This window comes from Muntiacus reevesi, chromosome X, assembly GCF_963930625.1.
Source record: "Muntiacus reevesi chromosome X, mMunRee1.1, whole genome shotgun sequence".
NCBI classification, from domain to species: Eukaryota; Metazoa; Chordata; class Mammalia; order Artiodactyla; family Cervidae; genus Muntiacus; species Muntiacus reevesi.
The window spans coordinates 62,675,043-62,689,204 of NC_089271.1; the positions used below are offsets into that span (position 1 = coordinate 62,675,043).

A 14,162-nucleotide genomic window follows, 5' to 3' on the forward strand; every position below is an offset into this window, starting at 1 on the left:
TCAGATCGGAGAAAGAGCTCAGGGAGCAAGGTCAACCCCAGTCTGTCCCTCAAATCTGACTGCCAAGAACGTTTGATGGAGCAGTTGAGGCAGAGATGTTACAGAACAAAACTACGATCCCTTTGTCCTCTGGCCACTTAGGGAGAAGTACGCCGACCACTCACCACTGAGTGCGGGATTCCTCTGCCCACTCTCCCATTGGTCATAAGACTTGTGGTGGAAGGGAGGCTGGCAAGTGCTTTCAGCACGTGCTAGACGCCCAGCGCCTCCATCCTGACGTTTCATCCTCACCTCCCAGGAGACCAGCACCCTCAGTACCCTCCTGCCTCCCGCTCCACCCATTTTGTACACAGTCAGGGCTCAGGGCTGTGACTCTAACCAGAAAGCAGAGGTGCGACAGGAGGAGGTGGGAAGAGAGGCTTGACAGACGTATCCTCGCAGCTTCAACTTCACCCACCAACTCCAAACTGCCACGATGGTCCTTGGGCTTGGCAGCAAGCCAGAGGAGGCTGTCGACCCCATTGGTTACACCTCGAGGGGACGGCCAAACAAGGCGCGTGCTGGTTGGGAGGAACCGGACCAATGAGGAGGCAGCAGTTCTGGAACGCTGAAAGTCTCGCGTTATTTGCGGCCATCTCCTGCGTGTGGTGCTTCTGGTGCTTGACGGCGAGCTACAGTCGACACACGCCTCGCCTGCCGTGACTACCACCGCCGCCGCCACCGCGACCCGGTTGATAAATCGTCGCCACCCCAGGTCCGGTGGCCACCCAGATCGCGACATGAGCTCCCCAGATGATGAGGTGTCTGTTTCGGGAGCGGGTTTCAGCTCAGAGTGTGGGGAGCAGACCAGCGGCCTTGAGGCCGGCTCCGCAGGCCCGCAGGGACCCAGCCTTATCCCCGAGGCTGGGGCACTGCGAAGCTGCGAGGGTGAGGGCGGGGATGGCTTCCCAGACCCTGAGGGCTTCGAGTCAGAGCGGGAGCTGCTGGAAGCGGGAGGGCCAGGGCTGTGGGGCTGGGAAGGCCGGCCTGGGTCCCTGGCCGACGAACAGGGGGACGCCCTGCAGCTGGCTGACGAGTCAGTGGCGGCCATCCTGCAGCAGCTGGCCAACCTGAATTTGCTGGGCACCTGTGCTTACCTGTCCCAGGAGAGCTATGTGGTCGGCGAAGTGTCTGCCTTGTGGAATCTCGAGGCGCGTCCCCGCAGTCGAGGCAGTGCCACCCAGAGGTGTGGGGAAGCGGCACAGGCTGAGGCCGGCCCTCTCCACGTCGGTGGGAACCCTAAGAGAGGCACTAGAAGTAGGTTGAACGTGGCTGTGGATCGCCAGTGGCCCCCCTCAGAAAGCCAAGCTGAGCTGCTGTCCGACCCCAAGTCCTCTGATGAGTTCAGTGAGATAGAGCGGATGAGGGTGAGCATTTATCCCAAAGACGGAGGCCAGGCCACGCTCAACAGCCCTGAGGATCCTGGGAACACACCCAGACGCTTGCATGTCCAAGGCAGGGAGAATCTCCTTAACGTGCCAGGCACTTGCCAGTCCTCGGCTCCACAAGGATTAATTTCGGTTGTGGAAAGGGAGGGCAGGCAGGGCGATGCAGAGCAGGAGGACACCTCTCCCCCTAAGAAAATGCAGAGCGTGCTCTGGGGGAAGGGGGGCAGCCTGCCCAGCTACCCGGGAGTGGCAGTAGTATCAGTTACTGCAGCTGCCGCTACAGGCAGCAGGCCGCGGCCCACTCCTAGGAGGAAGGGGGTCCAGGAGAAGAAATCCCTTGGGGGCATCTCCAAACCTGCTGTGGAGAGAACCTTCCCTTCCTGGGGGCAGGGAATCTCGGCCACTCCCCTGGAACTGGCCACCTTTCCCCCAATCTCTGGCATCCCACTACTCGGGAGGTCCAAGAAGTATGCCTTGGTCCCTTTGGGAGCTGAAGAGTCCAAGCACACCGGCGCTGGGAAGAAACCCGTGGCTCGGCGGGCCCGGGAGTCGGTGGCAGCAGTGGCGGTGTCAGGAGCAGACAACGACCCAAATAGAGACCCATTCCCAAAAGGCCAAGTGAGTAGGCCAGACACCTCCTCTCTCCCCACTCTTCCCCCTCCCACCCTCCCCAGGGCACAGGTCTTCACCCGGTGCTCCTTCTCTCCATCCCTCAGGGGTCGTCATTGGGTGACCCTCGGTCACTGGGTCATTAGGATGCCAGATTGGTGTCCTTTCACTAGGGACAAACGTTAAGGTAGCACTTTGGGTGTGCTGAGCTCGGTTCTCCACCTTTGTCCTATTTCCAGCCTCCTCCACGAGGCTGGGTCTGGAGTGGAAGGGAGAGCTGGTAGCTGAATTGATTTGAGGGGACCCCTTAAAAGCTTCACAGAGCTTCGGTGTTTAGACACATCACTTTCCTGAATCCTACTTCCTAACTCTTCCCCAAACCTTCTTTGCAGGGGTCTCAGGCTTTCTCAGTGCCACATGTTGTCCCCAGCTCAGTTCTGCCTACAGGCCTGGGGCTGACTGACAGAGAATGTGCTAAAGAGATCAGCCTTTCAATACTCTTTCCAATTCCCTGCCTCAGCTCTGTCTTGAATCACATGAGCTCTCACAAACACAGACATATAAATGCACTGGTACACACACGCACACGCACACACATATCCTTACACCAGCTTAGTGAGAAATCTTGTTTGTAGCTTACCACTGACAGGCCATGGCCATCTTCTCCATCGCTGCATCATGGAGAACCTGGCAGGGCCAACCTCAACATCAGAGGCACACAGGATTCAAGAAACTCAGAGCCCGTGGCCATGAACAAGGGAGAAGTCAGGCCCAGAGGGCCTGGCCCATCACGTGAGTGTCCTGGGTTTTGATATGGGGGAGGAGGCCAGGGGTGAGGGCAGAAACCTCTGTATCTGACTCACTCTCTCTTCTGGGGGCTCAGCCTTGCTCTCAGGCCACTTCTCCCATGAGAAACAGTGTGTCACCAGGGCTGGACCTGGTCCCATCACCTTCTGTGTAGAATTTGTTTGGCAGGGGTGATCGGTGGCAGTGCCCCAACAGCTACTCTGGGCGTAGACCTGCAGGCTAATAGCCTTTTCTGTGAAGTGCTGTTCGCCCACATTGCTCTCCCAGGTGCTGGCTGTGGCTGCCGCTCTGGGAGGCTCGAATGCAGAGCCTCCATCATGGTGAAATGGCTGCCCTAAGGAATAGAGGGGCAGGCCCAGAGAGAAGTTTTGCGCTGCCTCCCAGGCAGAGCAGGGGAGACGTGATGCTAGCAGAGGGTGGTACTGCCTCACCTCACGTTAGAGCCTGCTTGGCGGTTTCCACCTCACTGGGAACCTGGGAAGCTGGATTGTGTGTCCTTTCCCTCTCAGGTGACCAGGAACCAACTGACCATGGCCCAAGACCGAAAAGGCAGCAGCAGCCACGCAGAAGGCAGGGCTGTCCTCGGGTAATGTTTCTTCTGGCTCCTATGAATGCACACCCAAACACCATGGTGGGATCTGAGTCCAAGTGCAACTGACTTGTGTGGGCCAACCCCGCCCCTATCCCGCACCCCAGGGAGGGAGCCCACCTCCATTCCACTGAGGAATGTCTTTCCCTTGCCAGTCTAGACACCTGGCTTTGGGATGAGGACCCGGGGAAGAGGAGAGGAGGAGGAGAGGGGAGGCGGGTGTATACTAACCATTTCTGTTCCTCCTTTGTCTGCTGGCCTAGTGTCTGGTGCTACAGAGAGAAATAGACGACCTTAAGGAGCAACTTGGTATGAGGAACCAGGGACAGAGAGCAGCGGGTTCTTAGTGCAGAATCGGGGTGGGCCCTTGGGGTGAGGAGGGCTGCAGGTGCAGGGGGCCTCGTAGGGATCAGCATTCCTGTGGGGAGGAGAACCTATCAAGCCTATCCCTGGAGCGTGTGGTGCATGTCCAGCTGGGCGTGCGGACAAGTAGCAAAGTACTGTGTGGACTGCGTGCATACTCTGCCAGCCAGTCGAGTCCTAGAGAGCTCCTTCTAATAGGACTTGTAGAGATGCCCTGTTGATCTGGTGTAGCCCTTAAGGGTCTTGTTGGATTGTTTGTGAGACAATTTTTGAATGGTTTGGGCATGGCCCTGAGCTTGAGAGCTGCTGGCACATTATGTTTCCTTTTAGGAAATGGCTCCATATTAACTTCCAGTAGTGGGGAGTGATCAGGCCCAGAGCACTTTGCATCGGGGCTGGGGGTATGTGTGTTTCAGGTTGCAGGGCTAGGTGGTTCCCCACCGGGACAGGGGCACAGGCTTCTATGTCCGTCTGTCTGGAGCACCTGTTTATGCCTCTCCCTGTTGCAGCCTCCATGCGGTACCTGGCTGACAAGTTCCAGATCGTTTGACGTGAGTGTTACACACTGCATACCCCTTCCCACAACGTTGGCTGTTGAGCAGGGCTGTGGGCTGCCCTGGCTTGAGGCTCTTCCCTGACTCTGCTGTTTTACAGGTTGAGTCCAGTATCTTCCTGCAAGAGGAGCAGCTGTTACCTCCCGGGCCGGCGAGCTGCGGCTAAGCTGTTGCCTCTCGTTCTGCCTCCACCAGGGCATCCTCTGCCCTTGTTTGCCCCCTCTCTGCCCCAGTTTCACAGCAGTTTTTGATTAAAGGACTTCTCATATTCTGTGCTCTACCCTCTCTCTCGGAGGTAGGGGTAGGCGGAGTGGGGCAAGGCCTGGGGGGGAGCCACTCATATCAGAGCCTGTTGCAGAGCAGTACTTCTGGCATCCTGCGGTGGGGATTCTGGGTCAGACTCTGCTACCATCCAGGCCAGCAGGGCACCAGAGTGCCCCTGGTCTGGGTTCACTGAGGGCCTTGTATTGCCACATTGACCCATCCTCCCATTCCCTTAAAGGCTTCTTCTAGTTCTTTAAATTCGCTCCTCTGGGATTTGCCGGTTCCCATCCATCGTTGACATTCTGCCTCCCCATTGGAAGGAACTCATGACTCACAGAGCTCCATCCCATCCTGCTTGCTGCACTGGATTCATGTCCCAATTACCCTGACCACTCTATTTTCCATTGGAGTACCCTCGATCCCTCCCCTGAATTGCCATTGGTGACCTTGCGTGCACCTGTAGTTCAGCAGGTGGAAACAGGCACAGGTGCCCTCATCTCCCCCTTCCCAGGCTCTGCCCTCTCATTGGAGTCCCTACTGCCCGTACCATCCCCACCCCCGCCCCACTCCCACCTTGCACGCTGGAACCTGCACACAGTCCTCATCTCCTCTTTAGCCCTCACCCCTGAGACTCAGGCACCAATAGTTTCGCTTCTCCTTTGGATTCAATGAAGGACTTTGGCATGAAGCCTGGACCCAGTGACCTGGGGAGCAGGAGGGAACGTACAGGGAACACAGGAGACAGGCTAGTCTCTGGACTGGACGTCAGGAGACGCATCTGTTTGGTGCCAACCTGGGTCAGACTGCACCCTGCCAGCTAGAGATGGATGGTGGTCTTTTGTGTTTTCACATTCTTCCTGCCCTAGAAAGTGAACAAGGGGTTATGTTCACACCGTCACACCTCCACTTCCCTGAGCTTCTATACTTCCTCACCCTGGTGACCAAAGTCCCAGGCCCCTCTCTGTCCAAGGGTGGTGCTGATGCTGGTGCTGAACTTCTCCCCGGGCACAACTTACCTACATGTCTCGGTGGGCAGAGACCTCTCAGCTGGATGGTCTCTGGCAAATTTACTCACTCGGACAACAGCGAGATGGGCTACCCCACCAGGCAATAACCACTGGATCAGCTGCAAACTAAGTGATCAAGCCCACCTGCTCCAGGGAGGGGTTTGAGTGGAAGGAGTAAGTCCCACACATGTTCTTTTCCGACCCTGAGGTCTCTGCGGGTCCCAACCCTCCTGCTCTGTCCACCTGACCTCATGCCATGAGCCCCGGAAGGAAGTCACCATGAGAGCATAGGGGAAGGGTGGACCCAAGTGCTCCCCATTGCTCAGGTGCAGTCACCCCTAACTCCCCACAAGTAACCCAGGTTGGGGGGGGTTCTCCTGTTTCTAAGATGGGCAGCCATATCCCATGTACCCTTCCCATTTTTACCCATCCACACCCTCAGCAGTTGGCAGACATCACAGAATTGCAAGTTAGGATCCAGTGCCTCCTCCAGCGACTCCAACATTTTGAGATGTCCTGTCCTGAGGTTTGGTGAACTGCATCCTCTCCTTCTATGTTTTGGTAATGTGACAACATCCCTTGAATAAAGCAGATCCGACCCTTGCTTTGGCTCACTCAATGCCTTACCGGATCTGGACCAGTCTCTTACTTCCATTACTGCCTGAATCACATCTTTCTGCCTCAAGGGCCATTATCCCTGATGACTTTTATTCACACAGAGAGATGCCCAGGCACAAGCTTTGAATGTGCTACCCACCATCAAACCCTCTTTTGTGAAATAAAACCATGGTGTTTCAGGAAGGGAGTCAGGCAGAACCTACCCTCACTTCACTCAAATACAAATGTGTCCCTCTGAGTCACAGGCTGACACAGCCCTGGGGTCTTGGCTAAGAGAAGGAAGTCCTCCTCAAACTTCAGGGTGGGGGGGGGGGAAATTGAACACAGATTTCAGACCCTGTCTTGGGTGCCCTAACAAGTAGTCTGGCAGACTGAGCTGGGACACTCCGGGAAATAGCATTTGCAGGAAAATCTATGTCATGGGGCTGATGGAACAGTATTTGATGGAGACCTTGTAAGAACACAGACTTACCAACCATACTTGTCATAGAGCCTGACAGGCCCCTTTCCACCCAAGGGCAGAGAGACATCCAGGCTGCAGGAGTGTAGGCTGGTCAGCTGGCTAGGGCAGGGAGGATATGAAAGCTCCAAGGACTGGACCATCCATCTCTAGCTGTCAGGGTGCACTCTGCCCCAGATTGGCACCAGACGCCTCTCCTGACTTCCAGCTCAGCAACTAACCTGAGCATTTCTCCTGTATTCCCTGTACCTTCACTCCTGCTCCCCAGTTCACTGGGTCCAAGATTCATCCTCATGCCCTTTACTGAACCCGAGGAAGTGGGAGCAAAAGTTTTGGTGCCTGAGTCTCAGGGGTGAGTGCTACACAGGAGAGGGGGAGAGTATGCAGGTTCCTGCTTGCAAGCTGGTACTGGGGGGTGGGGTGGGGATCCACTGAGAGGGTAGGGCCCAGGAAGGGGGAAGATGAGCAAACCTGTGCCTGTTACCACCTGCTTAAGTAAACATGCAGGCAAGGTCATGGATGACAAGCCAGGGGAGGGATCGAGGGTGCTCTGACAGGAAAGCAGAGTGGTCAGGGTAAGCAGGACAATGAGTGCAGTGAGGGAAGGGTGAAAGACTGGAGCTCTGTAAGGGGGTCATGAGTTCCTTCCGACAGGGAAGCAGAGTGGCAGCAATGAATGGAAACTGCTAAACCCCAGAGGAGGGTGTTTAGAGAAATAGAAAGGGCCTTCAGGCAAAAGGGAGGACGTGCCAATGTGGCCAGACAGAGGCCACACAGAACACAGACTGGGGGCGCTCCGCTGGTCTGATGGCCTGGATGGTAGCAGAGGCTGACCCAGAGATCCCAACACTAATTCCAGAGGTACTGTTCTGGAAAATGTTCTGATGTGGAACAGCTCCCCACCAGGCCTCGTCCCACTCCCTTAACCCCTACCCCCCAGAGACAGGGCAGAACACAGAACATGAGAAGTCCTTTAATCAAACACTGCTGTGACACTGGGCAGAGAGGGGGCAAAACAAAGGGCAGAGGATGCCCTGGTGGAGGCAGAACAAGAGGCAACAAGCTTGGCTATAGCTCGCCGGCCTTGGAGGTCAACTGCTGCTCCTCTTGCAGGAAGATACTGGACTCAACCTGTAAAACAGCAGAATCAGGGAAGAGCCTCAAGCCAGGGCCAGCCCACAGCCTTGCTCAAGAGCCAACGTTGTGGGAAGGGGCATGCAGGGTGTAACACTCACTTCAAACGATCTGGAACTTGTCAGCCAGGTACCGCTTGGAGGCTGCAACAGGGAGAGGCATAAACAGGTGCTCCAGACAGATGGAATAGAAGCCTGTGCCCCTGTCCCCGTGGGGAACCACCTAGCCCTGCAACCTGAAACACACATACCCCCAACCACGATGCAAAGAGCTCTGGGCCTGATCACTCCCCGCTACCGGAATTAAATGTGGAGCCATTTCCTAAAAGGAGACAAAATGTGTCAAGAGCTCTCAAGCTCCGGGCCATGCCCAAACCATTCAAAAACTGTCTCGCGAACAATCCAACAAGACCCTTAGAGACCACAACAGATCAACAGGGCATCTCTACAAGTCCTATCAGGAGCTGTCTAGGACTCGTCTGGCTGGCAGAGTATGCACGCAGTCCACACAGTACTTTGCTACATGTACACACGCCCAGCTGAACATGCACCGCACACTCCAGGGACAGGTTTGATAGGTTCTCCTCCCCACAGGAATGCTGATCCCTATAAGCCCCCCTGCACCTGCAGCCCACCCCACCACAAGGGCCCACCCTGCTTCTGCACTAAGAACCTGCTGCTCTCTGTCCCTGGTTCCTCATACCAAGTTGCTCCTTAAGGTCATCTATTTCTCTCTGTAGCACCAGACACTAGGCCAGCAGACACAGGAGGAAGAGAAATGGTTAGTATACACCCGCCTCCCCTCTCCTCCTCCTCTCCTCTCCCCCGGGCCCTCCATCCCAAAGCCAGGTGTCTAGACTGGCAAGGGAAAAACTTTCCTCCGGGGAAAGGAGGTGGGCTCCCTCCCTGGGGTTCGGGATGGGGGTGGGGGGGGCCCACACATGTCAGTTGAACTTGGACCCAGATCCCACCATGGGGTTTGGGTGTGCATTTCCAGGAGCCAGAAGAAGTATTACCCGAGGACACCCCTGCCTTCCGGGTAGCTGCTGCTGTCTTTTCGGTCTTGTGGGGTGGTCAGTTGGTTCCTGGTCACCTGAGAGGGAAAGGACACACAATCCAGCTTCCCAGGTTCCCAGTGAGGTGGAAAGGGCCAGGTCGGGTCTAACCTGAGGTGAGGCCATACCACCCTCTGCTAGCATCAAGCCTCCCCTGCTCTGCCCGGCAGGCAGTCCAAATCTTCTCTCTGGGCCTGCCCCTCCTTTTCCTTAGGGGCAGCCATTTCACCACGATGGTCGGCAAAGACTCTGGTTCTGGGTTCGAGCCTCCCAGAGTGGCAGCCACAGCCAGCACCTGGGAGAGCAATGTGGGCAAACAGCACTTCACGGAAAAGGCTATTAGCCTGCAGGTCTACGCCCAGACTAGCTGTTGGGGCACTGCCACCGATCACCCCTGCCAAACAAATCCCACACAGAAGGTGAGGGGGCCAGGTCCAGCCCTGTTGACACCCTGTTTCCCATGGGAGAAGCGGCCTGAGAGCAAGGCTGAGCCCCCAGAAGAGAGAGAGAGAGTCAGAGACAGAGGTTTCTGCCCTCACCCCTGGCCTCCTCCCCACATATCAAAACCCAGGACACTCACCTGAGGGGCCAGGCCCTCTGGGCATGACTCCTCCCTTGTTACTGGCCATGGGCTCTGAGTTTCCTGAATCCCGTGCCCCTCTGATGTAGAGGTTGGCGCTGCTGTGTTCTCCATGATGCATCCATGGACAAGATGGCCCTGGCCTGTCAGTGGTCAGCTAAAAACAAAAATTTCTCACTAATCTGGAGTAAGGGTGTGTGTGTGTGCACACGAGCGTGTGTGTACCAGTGCATTTATATGTCTGTGTCAGTCTGTGTGAGAGCTCGAGTGACTCAAGACGGAGCTGAGGCAGGGAATTGGAAAGAGAATTGAAAGGCTGATCACTTTAGCAAATTCTCTCTCAGTCAGCCCCAGGCCAGTAGGCAGAGCTGAGCTGGGGTCAACAGTTTGGCACTGAGAAACCTGGGCACCCTGCAAGGAAGGTTTGGGGAAGAGCTAGGAAGCAGGAAGCAGGAAAGTGATGCGTCTAAACACCGAAGCTCTGTGAAGCTTTTAAGGGGTCCCCTCAAATCAATTCAGCTATCAGCTCTCCCTTCCACTCCAGCCCCAGCCTCGTGGAGGAGGCTGGAAACAGGCCAAGGGTGGAGAACCGAGCCCAGCACACCCGAAGTGCTACCTTAACGTTTGTCCCTAGTAAAAGGATCCCAATCTGGCATCCTAATGACCCAGTGACCGAGGGCCACCCAATGACGACCCCTGAGGAATGGAGAGAGGGACAAGGGGTGAAGACCTGTGCCGTGGGGAGGGTGGGAGGGGGAAGAGTGGGGAGAGAGGAGGGGTCTGGCCTACTCACTTGACCCTTTGGGAATGGGTCTCTATTTGGGTCGTTGTCTTCTCCCGACACCGCCATTGCTGCCACCAACTCCTGGGCTCGCCTAGCCACGGATTTCTTCCCAGCACCGGTGTGCTTGAACTCTTTGACTCCCGAAGGGACCAAGGCCTCCTTCTTGGACCTCCCGAGCAGCGGGATGCCGGAGATTGGGGGGAAGGTGGCCGGTTCCAGGGGAGTGGCCGAGACTCCCTGCCCCCAGGAAGGGAAGGTTCTCTCCATGGCAGGTTTGGAGATGCCCCCAAGGGATTTCTTCTCCTGGACCCCCTTCCTCCTAGGAGTGGGCCACGGCCCACTGCCTGTAGCGGCAGCTGCAGCAGCTGATACTACTGCCACTCCCGGGTAGCTGGACAGGCTGTTTCCCTTCCCCCAGAGCACGCTCTGCACTTTCTTAGGGGTAGAGATGTCCTCCTGCTCTGCACCGCCCTGCCTGCCCTGCTTTTCCACAACTGAAATTAATCCTTGCGGAGCCGAGGACAGGCAAGTGCCTGGCACGTTAAGGAGATTCTCCCTGCCTTGGACATTCGAGCGTCTGGGTGTGTTCCCAGGATCCTCGGGGCTCTTGAGCTTGGCCCGGCCTCCGTCTTTGGGAGAAATGCTCACCCTCATCAACTCTATCTCACTAAACTCCTCAGAGGACTCGGGGTCAGACAGCAGCCCGGCTGGATTTTCTGAAGGAGGCCACTGGTGATCCACAGCCACGTTCAACCTACTCTTTGTGCCTCTTTTAGGGTTCCCCCAGGCCCGGCCCGCCTTGGGCCCGCCGACCCCGTTAGGGCCAGCCTCAGCCTGTGCCGCTTCCCCACACTTATGGGCGGCACCGCCTCGATGGCAAGGACGTTCCTCGAGGTCCCACAAGTCAGACACCTCGCCGACCGCGTAGCTCTCCTGGGACAGGTATCTGCTGATGCCCAGCACGTTCAGGTAGGCCATCTGCTGCAGGATGGCCGCCATTGACTCGTCAGCCAGCTGCAGGGCATCGCCCTGGTCGTCGGCCGGGAAGCCAGACCGGCCTTCGCGGCCCCACAGCACCGGCCCTCCCGCTTCCAGCAGTTCCCGCTCTGACTCAAAGTCCTCAGGGTCTGGGAAGCCACCCCCGCCCTCACCCTCGCTGCTTCCAGTTGCCCCCGGCTCAGGGCCAGGGCTGGGGCCGGGGCCGGGGCCGGGTCCCTGCGGGGCTGTGAAGCTGGCCTCAAGGCCGCTGGTCCGCTCCCCGCAGTCTGAGCGGAAACCCGCTCCCGAAACAGACACCTCATCATCTGGGGAGCTCATGTCGTGAGATGGATTGCTGCCAGATCTGGGGCGGTGATGATTTATCTGGGTCGCGGTGGCGGCGGTTCGGGCAGGTAAGGCGGGCGGTGTCTGGAGTGCGCAGTCAAGCACCAGCCGCACCACACGCAGGAGATGGCCGCAAATAACGCGAGGCTTTCAGCGCGCCAGCCCTGCCGCCTCCTCATTGGTCCGCTTCCTGCCAACCAGCATGCGCCTTGTTTGGCCGTCCCCGCGAGGTGTAACCAATGGGGTCGAGGGCCTCCGCTGGTTTGCTGCCCAGCCCAAGGGCCATCCCGGCAGTTTGGAGTTGGTGGGTGAAGGTGATCCTGCGAGTATACCTCTGCCAAGCCTCTCTTCCCACCTCCTCCTGTCCCACCTCCCCTTTACGCTTAGAGTCACATCCCTGAGCCCTGACTGTGTACAAAATGGGTGGAGCGGGAGGCAGGAGGGTACTGAGGGCGCTGGTCTCTGGGAGGTGAGGATGAAACGTCAGGATGGAGGCGCTGGACGCCTAGCACGTGCTGAAAGCACTTGCCAGCCTCCCTTCCACCACAAGTCTTATGACCCAATGGGAGAATGGGCAGAGGAATCCCGCACTCAGTGATGAGTGGTCGGCGTACTTCTCCCTAAGTGGCCAGAGGACAAAGGGATCGTAGTTTTGTTCTGTAACATCTCTGCCTCAACTGCTCCATCAAACGTTCTTGGCAGTCAGATTTGAGGGACAGACTGGGGTTGACCTTGCTCCCTCAGCTCTTTTTCCAATCTGAGGCAATTGAAAGAAGAGAGAATCTCAGTGTCCATTTACACTTGCAAAGGTGCTCACCACTGCTGATTCTTGAGATGTAAACTAAAACAACTAATCAGGTTTCACACACTAGGAAGACAACCTTCCAAGAGCTTAACCATTCTGAGAGTGGGAGAAGTTAGGAGCAAACCTCTGTGAGGTAGGTGCAAGAAATCTATTTGGGAGGTAATTTGGCAGAATCTCTTAAAATCAACTTATACAGCAGGACCCAGTGCCTGGCAGTCTTCTAAGTGCCATACATAAGTGGTAATGCTTCCTTGTGACACTCCTAGGACTATAGTACCAGGGATTACCAGCCTCTTACGGGGGAGGAAACAGGTACTGAGAGGTTCAGTCACTGAACCAAGGTCATTTGGCCTGTGTGGATCAGTGGTAGCATTAAAACCAAGCAATCTCACTCCAGAGCCCTTGCTTTGATCCAAAGATCTTAAAACTTAAAAAAAAAAAAGGCCCCTTTTATTCTCTTCCAGCAAGTCTGCTACCTGGCACACCCTCTGTAAGTGAGGGTGTATTTCTAAAATCTCTATTTTACGCCATTGGTCTATTTGTTAAATGGCAGTGCCACACAGTTTTGATTACTGTAGCTTTGTAATATTTTGAAATCAGAAAGTGTGAGTTCTCTACTTTTTTCTTTTTCCAAATTGCTTTGCCTATTAAAGATCTCTTTAGATTCTATTTAGACTTTAGGATGAAGTTTTCTTTTTCTGTAAAATATGCCACTGGAATTTTGATAGGGTTTGCAGTGTGTAGATCAATCTGAGTAGTGTGTTAGAAGAACAGGTCCAATGGAGTGTGTGTGTGTTTGTGTGTGGAAAAGAATTGACTCATTCAATTATACAGGCTGGTAAGTCCCAAGATCTAGAGGGTGACTTGGCTAGCTGGAGACCCAGAAGAGCCAGTGGTTTAGCTCTAGTCCAGGTTAGAAGGCCTAAGAACCAAACCAATAGAGCTGATATTTCATTTTGAGTCTAAAGTCAGTAAAAGTAGCTGATGTCCCAGTCCTAAGGCTTTCACACAGGAGGAATTCTCTTACATGAGGAAAGTTTGCCTTTTTTGCTTTATTGAGACTATCAACTGATTAGGTAAAGTCCACCCACATTATCGGCGGGGAGGGGGATTTGTTTTATCCAGTTTACCGATTTAGATGTTAATCTCATGGAAAAGCACCCTACAGAAGCACCCAGAATAATGTTTGACTAAATATCTAGGCACTCTGGACCAGTCAAGATGACACATAAAATTAACCATCTCAGATAGTGTGGACCTCTTAACAATATTTAGTATTCCAGTCTGTGTAGACAGATGTCTTTCCATTTATTTGTGTTTCCATTTATTTGTATTTCTTTCAGCAATGATTTGTAGTTTGTAGTGTACAAGTCTTTTGACTCCTCGCTTGAGTTCATTCCTCAGTATTTCATTCTTTTTAACGTTAATGTCAGTGGAATTGTTCTCTTAATTTCCTTTTCAAATTGTTCTTTGTTAGTGTTTAGTGATAAAACTGAATTTTGTTTCTTGACTTTGTGTCCTGGAACTTTGTGCTTGTGTGTAATCTTTTGGGTGTTCCATGTACAAAATCATGCTATATGCAAATGGAGATAATTTTACTTCTTTCTGATTTGGATGCCTTTAATTTCTTCTTCTTTCTTAAGTGCTCTGGCTATGACTTCCAGTATGTTGAATAGTAATGGTGAGAGTAGGCTTCCTTGTCTTGTTCCTTACCTTAGAAGAAGAACTTTCAGTTTTGCACCACTGAGTATGATGTTCATTGTGGACTTTACTTATATGGCTTT

General features: G+C 54.8%; 2 protein-coding genes across 2 annotated transcripts; one reads left to right on the forward strand and one right to left on the reverse strand.

The window, feature by feature from the left end:
* Positions 1 to 779: 779 nt before the first annotated feature.
* On the forward strand, positions 780 to 4,515 carry LOC136154488 (uncharacterized protein CXorf49 homolog). Its single transcript, XM_065916748.1, has 4 exons — positions 780 to 2,045; positions 3,353 to 3,429; positions 4,305 to 4,314; positions 4,450 to 4,515. The coding sequence occupies exons 1-4, from the start codon at positions 780 to 782 to the stop codon at positions 4,513 to 4,515; spliced, it is 1,419 nt and encodes a 472-aa protein (XP_065772820.1).
* Positions 4,516 to 7,766: 3,251 nt separating this feature from the next.
* On the reverse strand, positions 7,767 to 11,567 carry LOC136154489 (uncharacterized protein CXorf49 homolog). Its single transcript, XM_065916749.1, has 6 exons — positions 10,260 to 11,567; positions 9,467 to 9,623; positions 9,182 to 9,280; positions 8,130 to 8,153; positions 7,941 to 7,975; positions 7,767 to 7,829 (listed from the first exon to the last, which is right to left on the reverse strand). The coding sequence occupies exons 1-6, from the start codon at positions 11,565 to 11,567 to the stop codon at positions 7,767 to 7,769; spliced, it is 1,686 nt and encodes a 561-aa protein (XP_065772821.1).
* Between the last annotated feature and the right edge of the window lie 2,595 nt (positions 11,568 to 14,162).